Genomic DNA, 15,071 nt, shown 5'->3' on the forward strand with positions numbered 1-15,071 from the left:
GCTGCATCACTCAACCTTGTAATGGAGCAGGGAGGAAACAGAAAGAGGTAATTCCTTGCTACAAACCAATGCTGGTTTTGTCAGGCCAGAGAGGGGTAGGAAGAACTTAAGAACGGCAGTTCTGAAGAGTAAAATCACTGTGTGCTCAATTCAAATGAACACAATTTATTTTTTCACACTTGGAGGCAAGTTTCTGCACTTAACATCTGCACACAAGAGCTCAGCTCTTTCACTGTGTTTCCCATTACAATGGTGGGATAGGAAACAAAACTGAATACTGTGAGGCTCAGCCAAAATATCCCAGATGAAGTCCTGGACTCTCCCCAGTCAATAGCAGAACTACTGCTGACAGAAACAGGCCAGAATCTTGGTTTTCTCTTGCTGTGCTAGACTGACCACCATTATCTACACCTGTAAATGGATCTTGTAGGAATCCAGAGATCTTTTAGAGATATCTGAACTTGCACGGACCCCACAAAAAAATCAGTACGCTTCCTACAGCAGCATGTTCTGCTTCTACATTTGTAAAAGCTAGCCAGGAGATAAACAGCTCAAAGACTGATAAGTAACCTATCCCAAGTCATCTGGAAACAAACAGCACTGGTTAATAACAGGCAAGCCACGAACAGTGATAAACTCCACATTAGGTTCCTGATGCACTGCTTCACATCCCCAGCTTTTGAGAATACATCTTGGTTTATTGAAATTATTAAAGGCATTAAGTCCAATTTTGCATAAATCAGACAAAAAGCTTTCAAATTTCTGCACTATCTTTGAGTTCCACTATTGCCCACAGACTGAGTTACTCTAAGTTACTCACATGTGTGTCAGGAGGGCAGAATACAACCCTGTGTCAACCTGATTTGGAGGTGACGCTGCTAATCTCTAAAATGTTAGTGTTCTGATGTGGTTTTCCCCTTTTTCTTACTCCCCACCTTTATTAAGTTCCTGCGTAAGAGCCAGAAGAGACAGTTTTGGAATGAGAAGCTGCTGCTTCACACTGCAGTATTTATGAGGACCAAGAACCATGCTACCAATCAGGAACCACGCATACACTTCTGTGATTTATAATTAAGGGACTCCAAATGCTATAGCTGTAAGAAAACTCTTATCAAAGGGTCTCAGTGACAGTGGTGATTAATTGCCATGGAGGCAATGCCATTTATTTCATTTACTTCATTTTTAAATAAATGGGGTGCAAAGGTTTCTTTTGTTGTCTCTCACCTGTGTGGACTCAGAAGGTCCAGAGCTGACCTGGACAGGGTTCAGGACACTGGGGATGCCAGGGATAGGTCTCTGGGTAGGAAACGTTGGAGCAGGATGGATGAGTGGAGGGCTGTGTCCAAAGGCCGAACCTAGGGTTTGCTGACGACTTATAATTTGCTGATGCATTTGCTGGAGGGATACCGGTGTAGGAGGGTATGTGAAACTCAAAGCAGGGCTGAATTTGGGAGAAAAAAAAAGGAAGATGGAGGAAAAAAATGAGGGTTATAACGTATGGAACCATATAGATTAAACGTTTCAAATATATTGGATATATTTACATTAACTGAACTCGGGTTCCTCCTTCCCTCCCACCTCATACCCTTCTTTCTGCTCCAAAAGACGATAAATTCTTAGTTTATATCCAGAGTTGGCCTGGATTTACTAGTGAGTGCAAAAATGCTATCATAACAAAACATAACATCTTTTCCTAACGTTTACCAGGAAACCACAGAAAGCCAACTGAAATAAAATTCAGAAAAACTGAAATAAAAGGCAAGCAGTTCAATAACAGCTATTTATTGCAATAACAAACTTTATATAAAGAAAAAGAATGGGCGCCTACATGCTTTATAGTACTTTTATTGATAATGCAGTTCCCCTATGTTCGCCTGTAGGAAGCAGTTCCTTTAATCTTCGCTCATGCTACGCTCTTTCATATGTCTCTAGATCTTATTACAAGAGGAGAGAAAATCAATTGGTTAAATGTGTTCTGAACACCATGCTTGTCATATCACTCATTTGTTTGCAAAGATGGAAAGCTCAGTTCATCCAGAATGTCACCTAAAGAATTTCCATCAGTGCTGTTTGGTTACAGAAACTGATGGATTAACCTTTCCCCTCTGAAATTGGTGATCAATGAGTTTCAATGTAGAAATATTCCAATGGGAAAGCACTTCTCCTTCTTCCAGTTAAACGACATTAAATGTCTATTAAAGCCCATTACGCATGTTAATACCTGTCATCACTTCATTACTTCACTGTATTTCCCAGACTACAGTGACTTTGGAAGAAATTACACTGCCATCTAAGGACCTATTCTGTGGGTACTGCCAGAGATTCTTTGTGTCACGCTTGCGAAATAAATGGCGTGGAACTAAATCTTCACACACAGGAATATGAGGTTCTACTGTAAACATTTGCCAATAACTTACAATCATAAAAGAAAGAAGAAAAAGTGTATTCATTTTTTTTTTCTTCAAAAAAACACCAACCAACCACAGTTGAAAAGAGCCATGCAGATTTGAAACATCAGGTTTTAAAAGAAAGGGGTGCGAGTATAATACCTCTTCATCATCAAGGCTTCTTCTGACGTCAAAAGCGTGGATTTAATCCAAATTTACAGTCTGAAGCCTTAATTGCTGTTGCTGTTAAGTGCATTAACTGAATATACTGTGATAAAAAGAGCTAAAATCATTTCAACCATTTTAAGTAGTAATTCTACAGGAATTCTGTGTTCGTTAATATGACTATACATTTTTGTCTGTTTGACTACAATCCATAAGGAGAGAGCTTCAATGTGATTACATTACTATTATTCCTGGTGAGAACTCTGCATGACAATAGTTTGCCCATTTAGGACAGAATATCATTAAGAATACCCTGGGAGAATTTTACTGGTCTTTGAGGAACTCTTTTCATTTTGCATTGTATTCTTTTTAATAAAGGCAGGCAGAAACATAGCGAAAACAGTAATTGTTCACAGCAAGAGTTAGGGAGAAATCAGTAATAATATTCAGTTACTGCAGCTCTACAGTCTTTGCTAGTGTTCCTGTAAGCAACCATGAATGATTACAGCACGACTTAGCTAAGGTAGCCACTATGGATGATTAATAGGACGTTAATCAAAAGATGCATATCAGGCCCAGAATTTGTTCACAAGCTTTCTTCTAATAGCCGATTTCATGTTCACTGAGCTCTATGCCTGTTTGTTCAATTTATTCTTCAGTGTACAAGCCATTCATCACAGAACATAATGATTTAACACCCCTTTTCCTTTTTAGTGAGCAAACATTACTAAGTGTAACTACTGTGGTCTGTTCATTAAAAAACATACAATTACAATGTCATACATGAGGCTGAAACTGCCTCCTTACGATACCCCCACATTTTTTGTTTCTATATATACACTGTGAGTTCATCTCATACACTTCAAACACTAGACGGCACCATCCTGAAGATGCTATCCAATCAACAACATGGAAACAATTTGGATGAAGTATTTTATTTCTCTGTGAGTGGTTAATACCTAGGACATCTTCACCCTTCAGCTGAATCAGTTTAATGATAAAATAATGATAAAGATAGAAATAAGATTTCATTGGGTTTTCCAAGCACACAGCACCCTTGCAAATACAGGTTGATGGTTTTTTTCCTTTCTAGGTGTTTCAGCATGCTCAACAATACCTAGCTTTGCAAGTCCAGGTTCAAAAGTTTGGTGTCTTCAGATCCTACATGATAAAACACCAAAAGTCAGTCACAAGACATGACTGACTTAATACCTTGGCTCAGATCCTGTCCATCACTGCTCTGTGACTATAGTTACATGAGCACCTGCACCTACATTTAATTCTTTAACCTATCCAAAGCAAGAGCACAGGAGATCCCTCCCAGACAGTTCAGGGGGCATATGAAGGAACTGCTGTGATTTGCATGTATTTTTGTCTCAGCAGAAGGCTGTTACAATGCCCCTGACTAGAGACTCTGGAGTTTGGATGCTGAAGGATGCTCAAGAACTTGGATCCTGAAGAAGAACCTTTGGTCCCAAGCAGGAAACAGACTGTAGGAGCCCCCAGAGGTGTATACACAACCTGCTCTTAATGCAGTGCACTTATATTTACTGGAGTTTGGCAATATTCTCCACTCAGTCCCTCCAAAGATGGGAAAGCGCTGCTATTCCCATCCAAAGATGGGAAAGCGCTTTCCTATTCCTATTCTGAATTCTCTACTGCAACACAAGAAGTGATGATGCCTCTTCAATGGCAAAATACTTTTCTAACTGAAGGACAAAAGCAGCTCTGCTTTAACAAACACAGAATCTAGTTTCACTGGCCTGCAGTGACATGCCTTATACCAGTACAGTGCGTATCCATAAATAAGTATACTTGCTGTTCCCCTCCTTATATAAATAAAAGCGTCTTCCATTGAAAGGACAGATTTATGTCCTTATCTACATCGGCTTTAACACCATTCTGTGCCTTCAGAAGGTGGATGGTAAGCCAGGCATTGCCAGATTCAGTCCACCTTGCAAGCAACACAAACTTGTAGGGTATAGCAGAGGAGACTGGAACCTTCACTAGTGGATCTTATTGGAAAACAATGACACCAGCAGCAGATGCCTTAAGGCACAGCTGGACAGATGTGCTAAAGAAAGGAGGAATCCATATTTCTTTAGTATCTTTTGTCTGCCCCGTACTCAGCAGCAAAGGTTGAGTCCGAGGTACTTGGATTTTCCTAGGGAGCCTGGCAACCTGCACTTCATTCCCTCTACCTCCAAATTTCAATCATCTCCAACTGCAATGAAAAGGAGATTGTGAGGGAACAGAGGAATAGCCAGAACAGCTATGGGGAGTACTCAGAAATGGTGACAATGATTCAGCCACTAGGGTGTCTTTTTAAATAGCTGATAGCTTCCTTCAAATAATACTCTCCAACTGTTTCTGGAGAGCTCTTCATAAAGCAAAATGACCTGGCTGGGTTCAACCCACGCAAGATGCCATCACAGGGCAACCCGGACAATTTTTCTGATCTGAAAAGATCAGAAGGATCTGAAAAGAACAGAAGGTGTCCTCCTCTGCCTTTCAGAAATAATTCAGGCTGCTTGACAATGAACTGGATGTTGTGGGCCAAAAAGAAGAAAAAGAAATCAAAGCTCGCCACATTGCTAGCATGGTGCGCTCTGTTGGGAAGGGGAGACTTCAATTCCTGCCCTCCTTCCCAAAGTTTTTAATGCATTTTGTTCAGTAACTAACTCTTGAATATAGGATGTGTGAAGAATCTCTGTAGTATAGTGACCCCTCAAACCACATGGGATTCTTCTCCCTTGACCAGCAGCCATACTCCCTCTTGATGGCCCCACCAAGCTCACACTGCTTTCTATACAGAAGGCCACCACAGAATCAACAAAATGGTTTGGGTTGGAAAGGACCTTAAAATCATCAAGTTCCAACCCCCCTGCCATGGGTAGGGACGTTTCACTCTAGACCATGTCACCCAAGGTTCTATCTAACTCAGCCTTGAACATTGCCAGGGATGGAGCATTTACCACTTCTTTGGGCAACCTCAGCAGGAAGGGTGGGCAGTGGCATCGCCTGGTCTTGCCCAACTGATACAGCCATGCCTGCTTAGAAACGTGCACCAGGATGGCACCGATGTCACCCAGGAACTCTAAAATTCATGCCCAAAGTCTGTAAGCAAGACCTGAAAGTAATCATTTGGAGTCCAGAATTACTAAAACCAACCACTGGGTTTTTCAAAAGCCATGAGTTGTTTCAGAGGCCTCAATTAACATCATGTTTCTTTCAAGATACCTTAAGGGGGCTGCATTTCAGACAAAGGGTGCTCAAGACTTCCAACCCAGATGCCAGAACATAAGATACCTGCTCCAATTGTTCATATTTCCCAAAACACAAGTCGCTTCCAAAAAATCTTGGATTCACAGCAGTGTAAGTGAATTATTAATCTTTTTCTTCCATCTACCTACTGAGAAATGAAAATCTACACCACTAGAGGGAATCTGATTTGTATTTCTGTTAGAGACATTTTTAAAAGACAAAGTAGAAAAGGAAAAAAAGATGAATGCATGTAAGACCACTAATAAACTACATGCAGGTTATCTTTTTAGTTGTTGAGTTTTATGGGGATAAGGGTTAGGAAAAGCATGTAATACTTCTGCTTAAGCATTCAATAACTCATATACACTGACAGAAAAGCCCATCAGTGGTATCGTTTATTTTTCCATACTGTGGACTTCTGTGTCTGTCAGTCTGTCTCTCTTCTCTTTCTCCCTTCTCCTCTGTGAAGTCTCAAACTCCCATCACCAGAGGTAAAGCAGGGCAGTGAACTACATTGCAATTACATGAGCACATCAAATTTTAAGGAACAGACTTCAAGAAGAAGAAAAACAGACGTTATAATCAAAACCAAACTTTGTGGCTACTTTGTGGCTGTCCTACTAACAAGGTCATCCAGTTTCTGGTCACAGCTGCGGAATTTACTGCAAACCAGCTGTGAATCCAAGTCAGGAAAAATTCCTTCTTTCCTATACATTGCATAGGTGTGCCTGAGGAGACAGGCTGACACAAAACATTGAGAAAAGCACTTTGCTATTCTACACAGCACTCTCCACACACCTTCCCCTTCATAGTGGCTTCCTTTCTTTTCTCTTTTCCATATTTAAAATCATCACCATGCCCTCTCTTCCTGTCCTGTCTTCTCACCTTTAATCTGGACAAAATAGGTCAAGACTATTTTAACTCATCGGTATAATCTTTCAGACCTCTGATTGCTCTCCCTGCTCTTCATTGTAGTCTCCCCAGCTAACATCTTCCTTGAAATAAAACACACAGGACTGGTTTCAGTACAGGAACATGTCTCACTATAAGACACACTGGCTCCATCTACACTATAGTGCAGGAGGACCCTTTGGCCTGAAGGGTCTTTGATGTCTGGGTGGTGCACTCACAGCCCAAGTGTTCACCCCATGAGAAAACCCAGATCACTTTGTAGCCTCCATCGTTTGCTCTTGGCATCAGCAGCTGACACTAGGCAGACCAAAAGATCCAGTGCCCTCCAAAAAGGACCCAGTTCATGACGGGAGAGGTGATTTCTAGGCAGACTGGCTTCATGTTCAATAAAGCTGATGATCAGGTCTTAAGATAACACCATGGCTTCTTGAGCTCATGCTTAAGTAGGTACACATTACTACTTTGTTTTTCTTACTCTTATCCCTTAAGAGTTGCATGAAGCCTGTGGGCAAACAAAACTGAGAAATCAGGGTGCAGAACCCACTAATAAATGTTGGATGAATACCTGGACTCACTGCATTCAATGGGGTATTTATCCTTCCCTTCCAGCAGGCCAGGATTTCACCTTTAGATTTTGACTTGTATTTCCAAAGTCCTTTTTTATTCTTTAGGAATGTTGCTGAGGGGCAAACAACTTTCTCATTTTACAAATGTACCCAGCTACTCTTCAGAAAAGCATCCCTAATAACTCTTAAATATTTCTGAAGAGGAGCTAACTTCAGCAAGTCTTTAAATGCTGTACTAAAACCTGGGCCCTACAGACACTGCAACCTTACCTGAAGTCATAATACAAGTCATAATTACATTAACAGTGACCAAACACTGGTTTTCACATGCTCAGATGATTTTCTTTTATAAGGAGCAACGTAAGAAATAGCTTAATTCATCCCATGGTAAACTGACATGTAAGAGCCACTGTGCAAAATGCTGGATGTACGTAGGGTGGCTGGGAGTTGAGCCATGGGTACTGAGGGGGTCCACATGAGGCCTTGGGTGATATGGTTTAGAGTGAGGTGTCCCTGCCCATGGCAGGGGGGTTGGAACTTGATGATCTTAAGGTCCTTTCCAACCCTAACTATTCTATGATTCTATGATTCTATGTATATATTTTGATGGAACTATGCACATATGCAATATGCAGCCATGTTGAAAGCTGTGGACAGTCACCAGGAAAAACTCTTAAGTCTGACCCCAGTAGAGACGTAGAGGAGAGAAAACCAATGAGCTCTCCTTGGACAGGACCTGCAAGAGAGGAAGCAGCCAGGAACACCATGTAAGAAAGCCGCCTCCTGTTCTGAGTTGGTGGAACCAGGAATTTGTATATGTTCTTTGTAAACAAGCTGGAGTGAATAAAAATAAGTTCTCAACTCTGTCATCTTCTTCACCTCCTGATGGAAACAACCTGCAAGAGTGACTGTTGACAAATTGCTTGGGTCACAGGAGTGACAATGCACTCAGCAGCCTCGCGGCCCTGAAGAGATTTGTGAAATTCTTCCTGCTTCAAGTATTGCAGATGCAAAATGAAAACCAAATGGTGTTACAGGAAGGGAGACCTTACAAAAATGCACTTCCATTTGGAGCAAATCATTTTAAGTAATATGAAAGAAGAGTTTTGCTTTAAATCCTGTTTTTCTCCCTCTACTTTCCAACCGACAACCCTGAGCTTTGAGTAGACAATGCTGAGAAGTTCTCAGCTGCTTTTACAGCTCGTCACTTACATACAGGGGAAAACAGTATCAAACTGGGACTGTGCAACCAGACACGTGGCATGACCATAAGGGGAGCTATGAGACTCAAAATCCTTTGAAACAATTTTTCAGAACTGACTGGGTTTCACAAATATCCCTCTGCATTTGCAATGTTGGCACATTTCAGTCAGAGTCACTAAAACTTACGAGACAAGTCATCTAACTGCATTTGTAAAAAGACTTAGTATCCTGCATCTAATAAAGCACAGTCTATACTGTACCATGTTTTCCAGTTTTCATCAGATAATAGTCATTGTCTTACAACTGCATTTAACTCACATACATTGTTGCCTCTTCCTTGACTTTTCTATTACTGGTTTAAAATTAACAGAGCCTGTGGTCTGTACTTTCTCTTCAGCTTACCATATTATCTATTCTGTTTTATCTGCTAGACTAGGTGAATATTTTCTTCATGAATACATTGCCATATGCCGGAGTAAAATGGAACAGCTTCACTTAGAGCAACGGGGCCATGCTGATTAACCTTATGCGCTCAGACAGCACTGACAGCTTTGTCCTTCTCACTGGGATATTCCTGTTCAGGAATCCTTCGTATCCTAACTGAGCTTTGTATTAACAGTACCTTGCGTAATTCATCTGTGCTCCCTCCGTGCAACCTCATGACACTTCTGGCAAACATCATTTTGAATGAAGTTCATGGCTAAGCATTTCTGCATTTCTAAAACTGGTATCATTAATTACATGGAAAGTGCTAATTAATACTTGTTTTTAGGGTCTGAAAATGGAGTGATGAAGTGTTATACGCCAGCACAGTTCACTTAGCTCCAGACCTTTCCTGGAATTTGCACTGTGCTGTGTCCAATGAGTATAAACTCCTCAAATAACACAGAACCAGTCTGAAGCAAATTACTTTAAACTGACTTTTAATTACAAGACCTGCAACATACACATTTACAGGCATACATACATAATCACACTTGTATATGTGTATATCTGTACGTGTGTATGTGCATGTAACATGTGCCAGCATAGACTGTGTTCTTTGTGCTGCTTGACTTCTGCCATTATACATTTTCCGAAGACAGAAATCTTGCCATTTGTGTGTATTTGTGATGAAAAATATGCACCACTTTCTAATGCAAGATGCAGGAGATATCCAAAACAATGAATGTTACCATCCTATAATCTATATGAGACTTCTATAGGAGGCTAGCTGCAGAATTAAGTTTCAAGAGAGCCTGAATTAGATGCAACTTTCTGTAATACTGGTGAATTTCATTTTTATTCACTCTGTAGTACTTCTCTGCCATTCACGCTTCTTGAAAGAGGGGTTAAAATGAAGCTATTATGGCGTGATAGAGCATTATATTCCCTTCTTTAGATTAACCATGCACAGTAAAAGACCACTGAGAATAAATCCCTGTGCTGCACATATGTGATGTGTCTAGTTATAATAGGACCTGTTTCATCGGGCTTATACCTGGTCTGTGCCTGAACTGCAACTAAGCCTTCATTTACAACATACTACATACTAGAGACCTTTTAAAACAAGAAAAGCTTTCACTCAAAAGATGCAGCTTTGAACCTCAGGCAGATCCCAATAAAAGTAACAATATATCAGCAAAACACCTGTAAAACTCACATAACTAACACACTTTTTACCCTGTACAACCTATCATGAGGAGCTTCTTGCAGAACTGCTGAATATATGGTGTTCTACTCTAAACATGTTCTTCTTAAGATTCATTTCACTAAGTATTTGGTTGTGATGTAGATTTATGTTATGTAGATTTAATTACATAGATACACAAACTTAAAACTTACAGTGTTAAACAGAAACTGAAGATAAGAATTAAGCACTTGGTTTTCAGTAAAAGTTAGATGTTCTAAATGAGCTGAGCCAACTCATGAGCAGCACTTCCTCATCTCAATGTAGAATTCATTGGAGGAATGAAAATTTGATCAATGTGAAGCTATGGCAAAACCAGGTTGAGACAAATGGAATGGAAAACAGAACACTGAAAATCACAGTGCATTGGAATTGCTGATCGTCTTCCAGAATATGATTGCATGTGGTAGAGGGAGACTGTTTCAGACAGTATCGGCAGAAATGACAATGCAAGAACTCTAAAGAGCAGACTGAAAACAACCATTTGCCTCAGAAAGGAGATGAATGAGAGCAGACATAATAAGAATATATTAAATATTGAATAAAGAAAGAAGACTGAGAACATGAGGGCTCCCTGTCTTGTAACTATGAGACATTCTGTTAAAGTCAAAAACTGGATAATTTAAACCTGATAAAAGGACACTCTTTGCTATGTGCATAATTAGGCTGTTGGGCTCTCTGCTGGAGACACTTTCACTTTTCTCTGTGATAACCGTATACTTTATTTGTATGTCTTAACTCTGCTTTTATTTTTCTCTTTGTTTTTGCCAAGGGAAATGGGGAAAAAATAATACATGGTCACTTGTCTCTAGATATAAAGCAGTTCAGAGAGGAGGACACTGACTAATTACACAACAGATGTTATATACAAAGAGCTTATATGAGAAAATAATTGAGTATCCAATACCTGCTTGCAGAAAAGCAGACTCCTGCCTTCCTCGCTGATATTAATCCACTGCTAAGCTCACCCTTCCCAGGGCTCTTTGTGAAAGTACCCTCACTACTGTTTCCTGATGCTCAGCTTCAGATCAGTCCAGAGCAAAGTGACAGGAGCCAGAACAGCCAGGATCTGGCTGTAATTAACCACACTATGTTAATTGCTCTTTCCTGTTCTGATGACATCAGGGGAGCAGGGGCAGATCCCGGAGGGTGGAAAAGTGTTGCTGTGCTTTCTCAGTTTCTTTCACATCTTGGAGGAGATCCCAAAGGGCTCCTGTGCTCACATGAAACTGAATTCTAGCACACTATAAGATGGCTACGGTTAAATCACAGTTAAATCTGCCTAGACCCAAAGAAAGTCTCTGGTAGCAGCTGGAATTACTCCTGATTTAAACACCTTGTAGCTGACAGGGAATTCAGTTCATTCTTTGAAAACTGTCTGTAAATTTGGCATCGCAACACTGCTAAGGCAACAGAAAAATACAGAGGTTCTGAGTTTCAGATCATATAGAACATGAAGTCCCAACCTCCTGTGTTTATTACAGACTAGTTAATCTTTTGTGAAGGTTTTGAATCGGTACTCTTAATGTTATGGGAAGTGATTACCCCCTTTATATTCACTCTAGGCCATGCTGCCTCTCAAAAAAGAAGTGCTACTGAAGTGCAAAGTCTAATAATTGTCACAGGTAGCAGATATAACATTAAGTACATCCTGACAAAAGATTAATAGCAGGGGTGCTGCACTGCAGGACTGAGGCAGGTAACCAAATGAGTAAATGTCAAATGAAGGATTATCCTCATTTGATGCTATTTCATACACCTCTTTTCTGCATAATCTCTCCCAGCTGAGACCTAAACCAGGTGTTTTCAAATGCATAAAGTAGAAGCTCTACCTGGTGTGCTAAAGGAGATCCACTATTAGCTGTCAGCAGGAGCGACATCTTTTCAAGTACTCAGCCAGTAGTCAGGATACAGCACTACAATGCAGCTGACAATGACAAAGCGCTCACCAAGTCAAGCCCTTTCTGGATTGTGCTAAACTATTGCTATTTATTATTCAAACTTCAGTAGTACCCATGTCAAGGATCAGAGCCTTTCTGTGCTTGCCTCTGGAACAGAACCCAAAATGTGGCTCCTTTCATTTGATTTCATCCTCAACACAGTGCTTACAAGAGAGTCCTATGGTGAAAAGCCAAGTGGAGCACAGGATGTAATCTTTTAGTTAGAGGATGTACCTTTTTCCAGTGCAAAGACCAGTGAGGTCCTGGTGATAGATATGGGCAGATTTAGTTCTATGTTTGATTTTACAAGCTCAATGCTCTTCTAACATGTTTTTGCAAAGTTGCTACCTGTTTTTTGTGCCAGCCCATCAGCTTTTAGTTATATGAGCACACATCCCTTTCCCCCCCTGCAGAATTAGCAACTGCTTCACAAATATCAATGCTTTCAACCTCCCTCTGAGGTGAAGCAGAAGGACTCATTTTCCACAGGAACAGGAGTTACAGAAAGATGAAGGTTAAAAAGTGCCACTCGTGGTTGCCCAATTTCAGACATGAAGACCAGTTCTCCCAGATTAATTAATATGACACAGTACCTGAAATGTTCAGAACAGGAGTCACAGAATCATAGAACAGTTCGGGTTGGAAGGGACCTTAAAGATCACCTGGTTCCAACCTCCTTGCCAGGGATGGGGCAGCCACAACCTCTCTGGGCAACCTGTGCCAGTGCCTCACCACCCTCATAGTGAAGTAACTTCAAGCCATATCTGTGAGTAACCCAGCTCCTCTGACACATTAAGAGTAGCAGTCCAGACATCCAGAAGAGAAACTGTATGAGCCTGGTGGTCACTTATAACTAGTTCACTTTGCCCATCATCAGGCTGGGATTGTGTTTCGAGAGCAGGATCCATTCTTCAGGCAGCAAACTACTAGATAAGAGGCTCCCTCCTCTTCTACAGTGAGGCAGGGTCCTGTAGCTCTGGCTGATGCAGAGAGGATGTTCAGCCTGAGCACTGAAGCAGGAAGGGGCCATGCAAAAAAATACTGTGCAACCCTGAAATTAAAGATGGTATCAAAGCACAATCACAAGAGGGCAGTACCTTCATTCTCCTTAATGACTGGCTTCTGCATGCTTTATTCTGCAGCTTTTTCTCTTTTCTAGTGCAATCCTATGTTGTGTTATATAAAAGCCTTTGGTCCCAGCTTACTTAACCTGGACAGTTCCTGCTCTGACCCCTGTCTCCCCTGAAGACTGCTTTCTTTTTCACAAGGCTTTTATGGCTGGGCAGGCAGCTTAGCATCCACATGCATCCCAAAGAGGTACCAGATTAACCAGAGCTTCAGCTGCAGGGAAAGGTCCTCCTTCCTGTCTACAGGCCCTCGACTGGAACATGCTGAATGCTTAGGCTATTTAACACATGCTAACAGAAACCTCCTAAGGGCTTCTATCACTTGGCTGAATGGGACAATTTCTCAAGGACAGCAAAATCGTATCTACAGCATTAAGGCAACATTCCTGGTGAATTTTAGAGGTCTTTTAGTACCAAAGGGTAGCAAGAGGTCTTTTAGTCTCTTCTTCCCTAACTTTATTCTGATAAATCAGTAACTTTGCTGATGCTTTTTGGACACAGCATTAGACAGGTATCTGCCATGAAAAATGCTGCCAAGTGCAAAGTATTTGGGCTAACTTCAAAGTGACTGGACACAAGATCTAAAAGTAGAACTGTGCAATTCTACATTAATGCTACTGATGTTGCCTAAAATATGAAAACTTCCCGCCCCCAATTCCATCTAGTGGGCTGCTGAACTGTACCATTTTCTTGCAGCAACCTCTATGAGATTTTAACTGCAAGCTTCCAGAAGCTGGGATTTTACACTAGGACAAGTGTCTTCTAGACTTTCATCCCTGTTGCAGACAAGATATTCAACAGGATGAACCTATGGATTGATGGCACAGTACAGTACAGCAGTTTTCGTGCTGAATGCATTACTTACAGTACAGTGAACTGTAACACATTTTGTTTTACTCATAGTCTTGTTGCTATTTACTCTCGCAATTTATTAAAGCAATGAAACGTGGCTTGGGTTTAATACCTTACATCACTGTTTATTTTGGTGTAACTCTTTTATAGACAGGTTCACATGGGAGAAGTTACATGGCACCAAACAGAGGCCAGTTGCAAAACTGAAGAAAGAGCTATTGCTCTCTCCCTTTCTCTCCTTTCCCCTGGGAAGAATGGAGATGTGCATTTCCAACTTTTCAGGTTGAACGCGTATATTCTTATCAAAAAGAAAAAATATTATTAATTCAAAATATGTGAAATTTTGAATTATGCATTCCTGGAAAGCATGACCAGGAAGTGATGAAAGCTTCAGCCAGCCATAGGCTCAAGCACACAAGCCTTGCTTTCTTCAGTTCACAAGAATCACTGTTCTACCCCTTAGTATCCTTAATCAGTCTCTTCCTAAAACTCAATCCAGTTCCACAACTGCCTTCAACAAACCTATTCATCCAGCTCTGGGTCTGCAGGGATGGCCCTTAGGTTTGTGATTCTATGTGTCAAAAACACATACCAACCACTTCCAGCTGAAAGGAAAAGGAGGGAAGACTGACTTACTTCACTGTAGAGATTATGCCAGTTTCCATGCACTATTTGCTTTACCAAAGTTACAAGCAATGGAAAAGGTTAGCAATTAAAGTGCCATCCCATCTGAATCAAAGGCACAGTACACCTCCACAAAGCATATGTATTTAACAGATGTGGTCCAAAACTGCTGCCAGCTATTGACATAAATCATATTGCACATTATGGAGCTTCATAATCGGGCCTGTGGTTACATAGATTGCAGAGATGTATTGCAGAGCTATGATATCATACCTGTGAAATACTATACAGCTATTCAAGTACATCAGGGCTATGAAGCACTACTATTTAAACAAAATGCTTAAAAAAACCCCAACAGCACT

At 40.8% G+C, this 15,071-nt stretch overlaps 1 protein-coding gene and 1 long non-coding RNA gene across 5 annotated transcripts in view; one reads left to right on the plus strand and one right to left on the minus strand.

Moving 5' to 3' along the window:
• LOC133223842 (uncharacterized) overlaps positions 1-15,071 on the plus strand; it is a 487,088-nt gene that overhangs the window by 331,890 nt on the left and 140,127 nt on the right. The window lies entirely within an intron of this gene.
• GLI3 (GLI family zinc finger 3) overlaps positions 1-15,071 on the minus strand; it is a 206,690-nt gene that overhangs the window by 38,209 nt on the left and 153,410 nt on the right. For all 4 annotated transcript variants that reach the window (XM_061374908.1, XM_061374905.1, XM_061374906.1 and 1 more), the window contains one exon: positions 1,225-1,441. In XM_061374908.1, coding sequence (XP_061230892.1) covers positions 1,225-1,441 — 217 coding nt within the window. The remainder of the gene's footprint in view (positions 1-1,224; positions 1,442-15,071) is intronic.

The sequence above is a fragment of the Neopsephotus bourkii genome, unplaced genomic scaffold, assembly GCF_033783945.1.
Source record: "Neopsephotus bourkii isolate Nb327-2 ecotype Australia unplaced genomic scaffold, CSIRO-AGI_Nbou_v1 NB_1655, whole genome shotgun sequence".
Lineage (NCBI taxonomy): Eukaryota > Metazoa > Chordata > Aves > Psittaciformes > Psittacidae > Neopsephotus > Neopsephotus bourkii.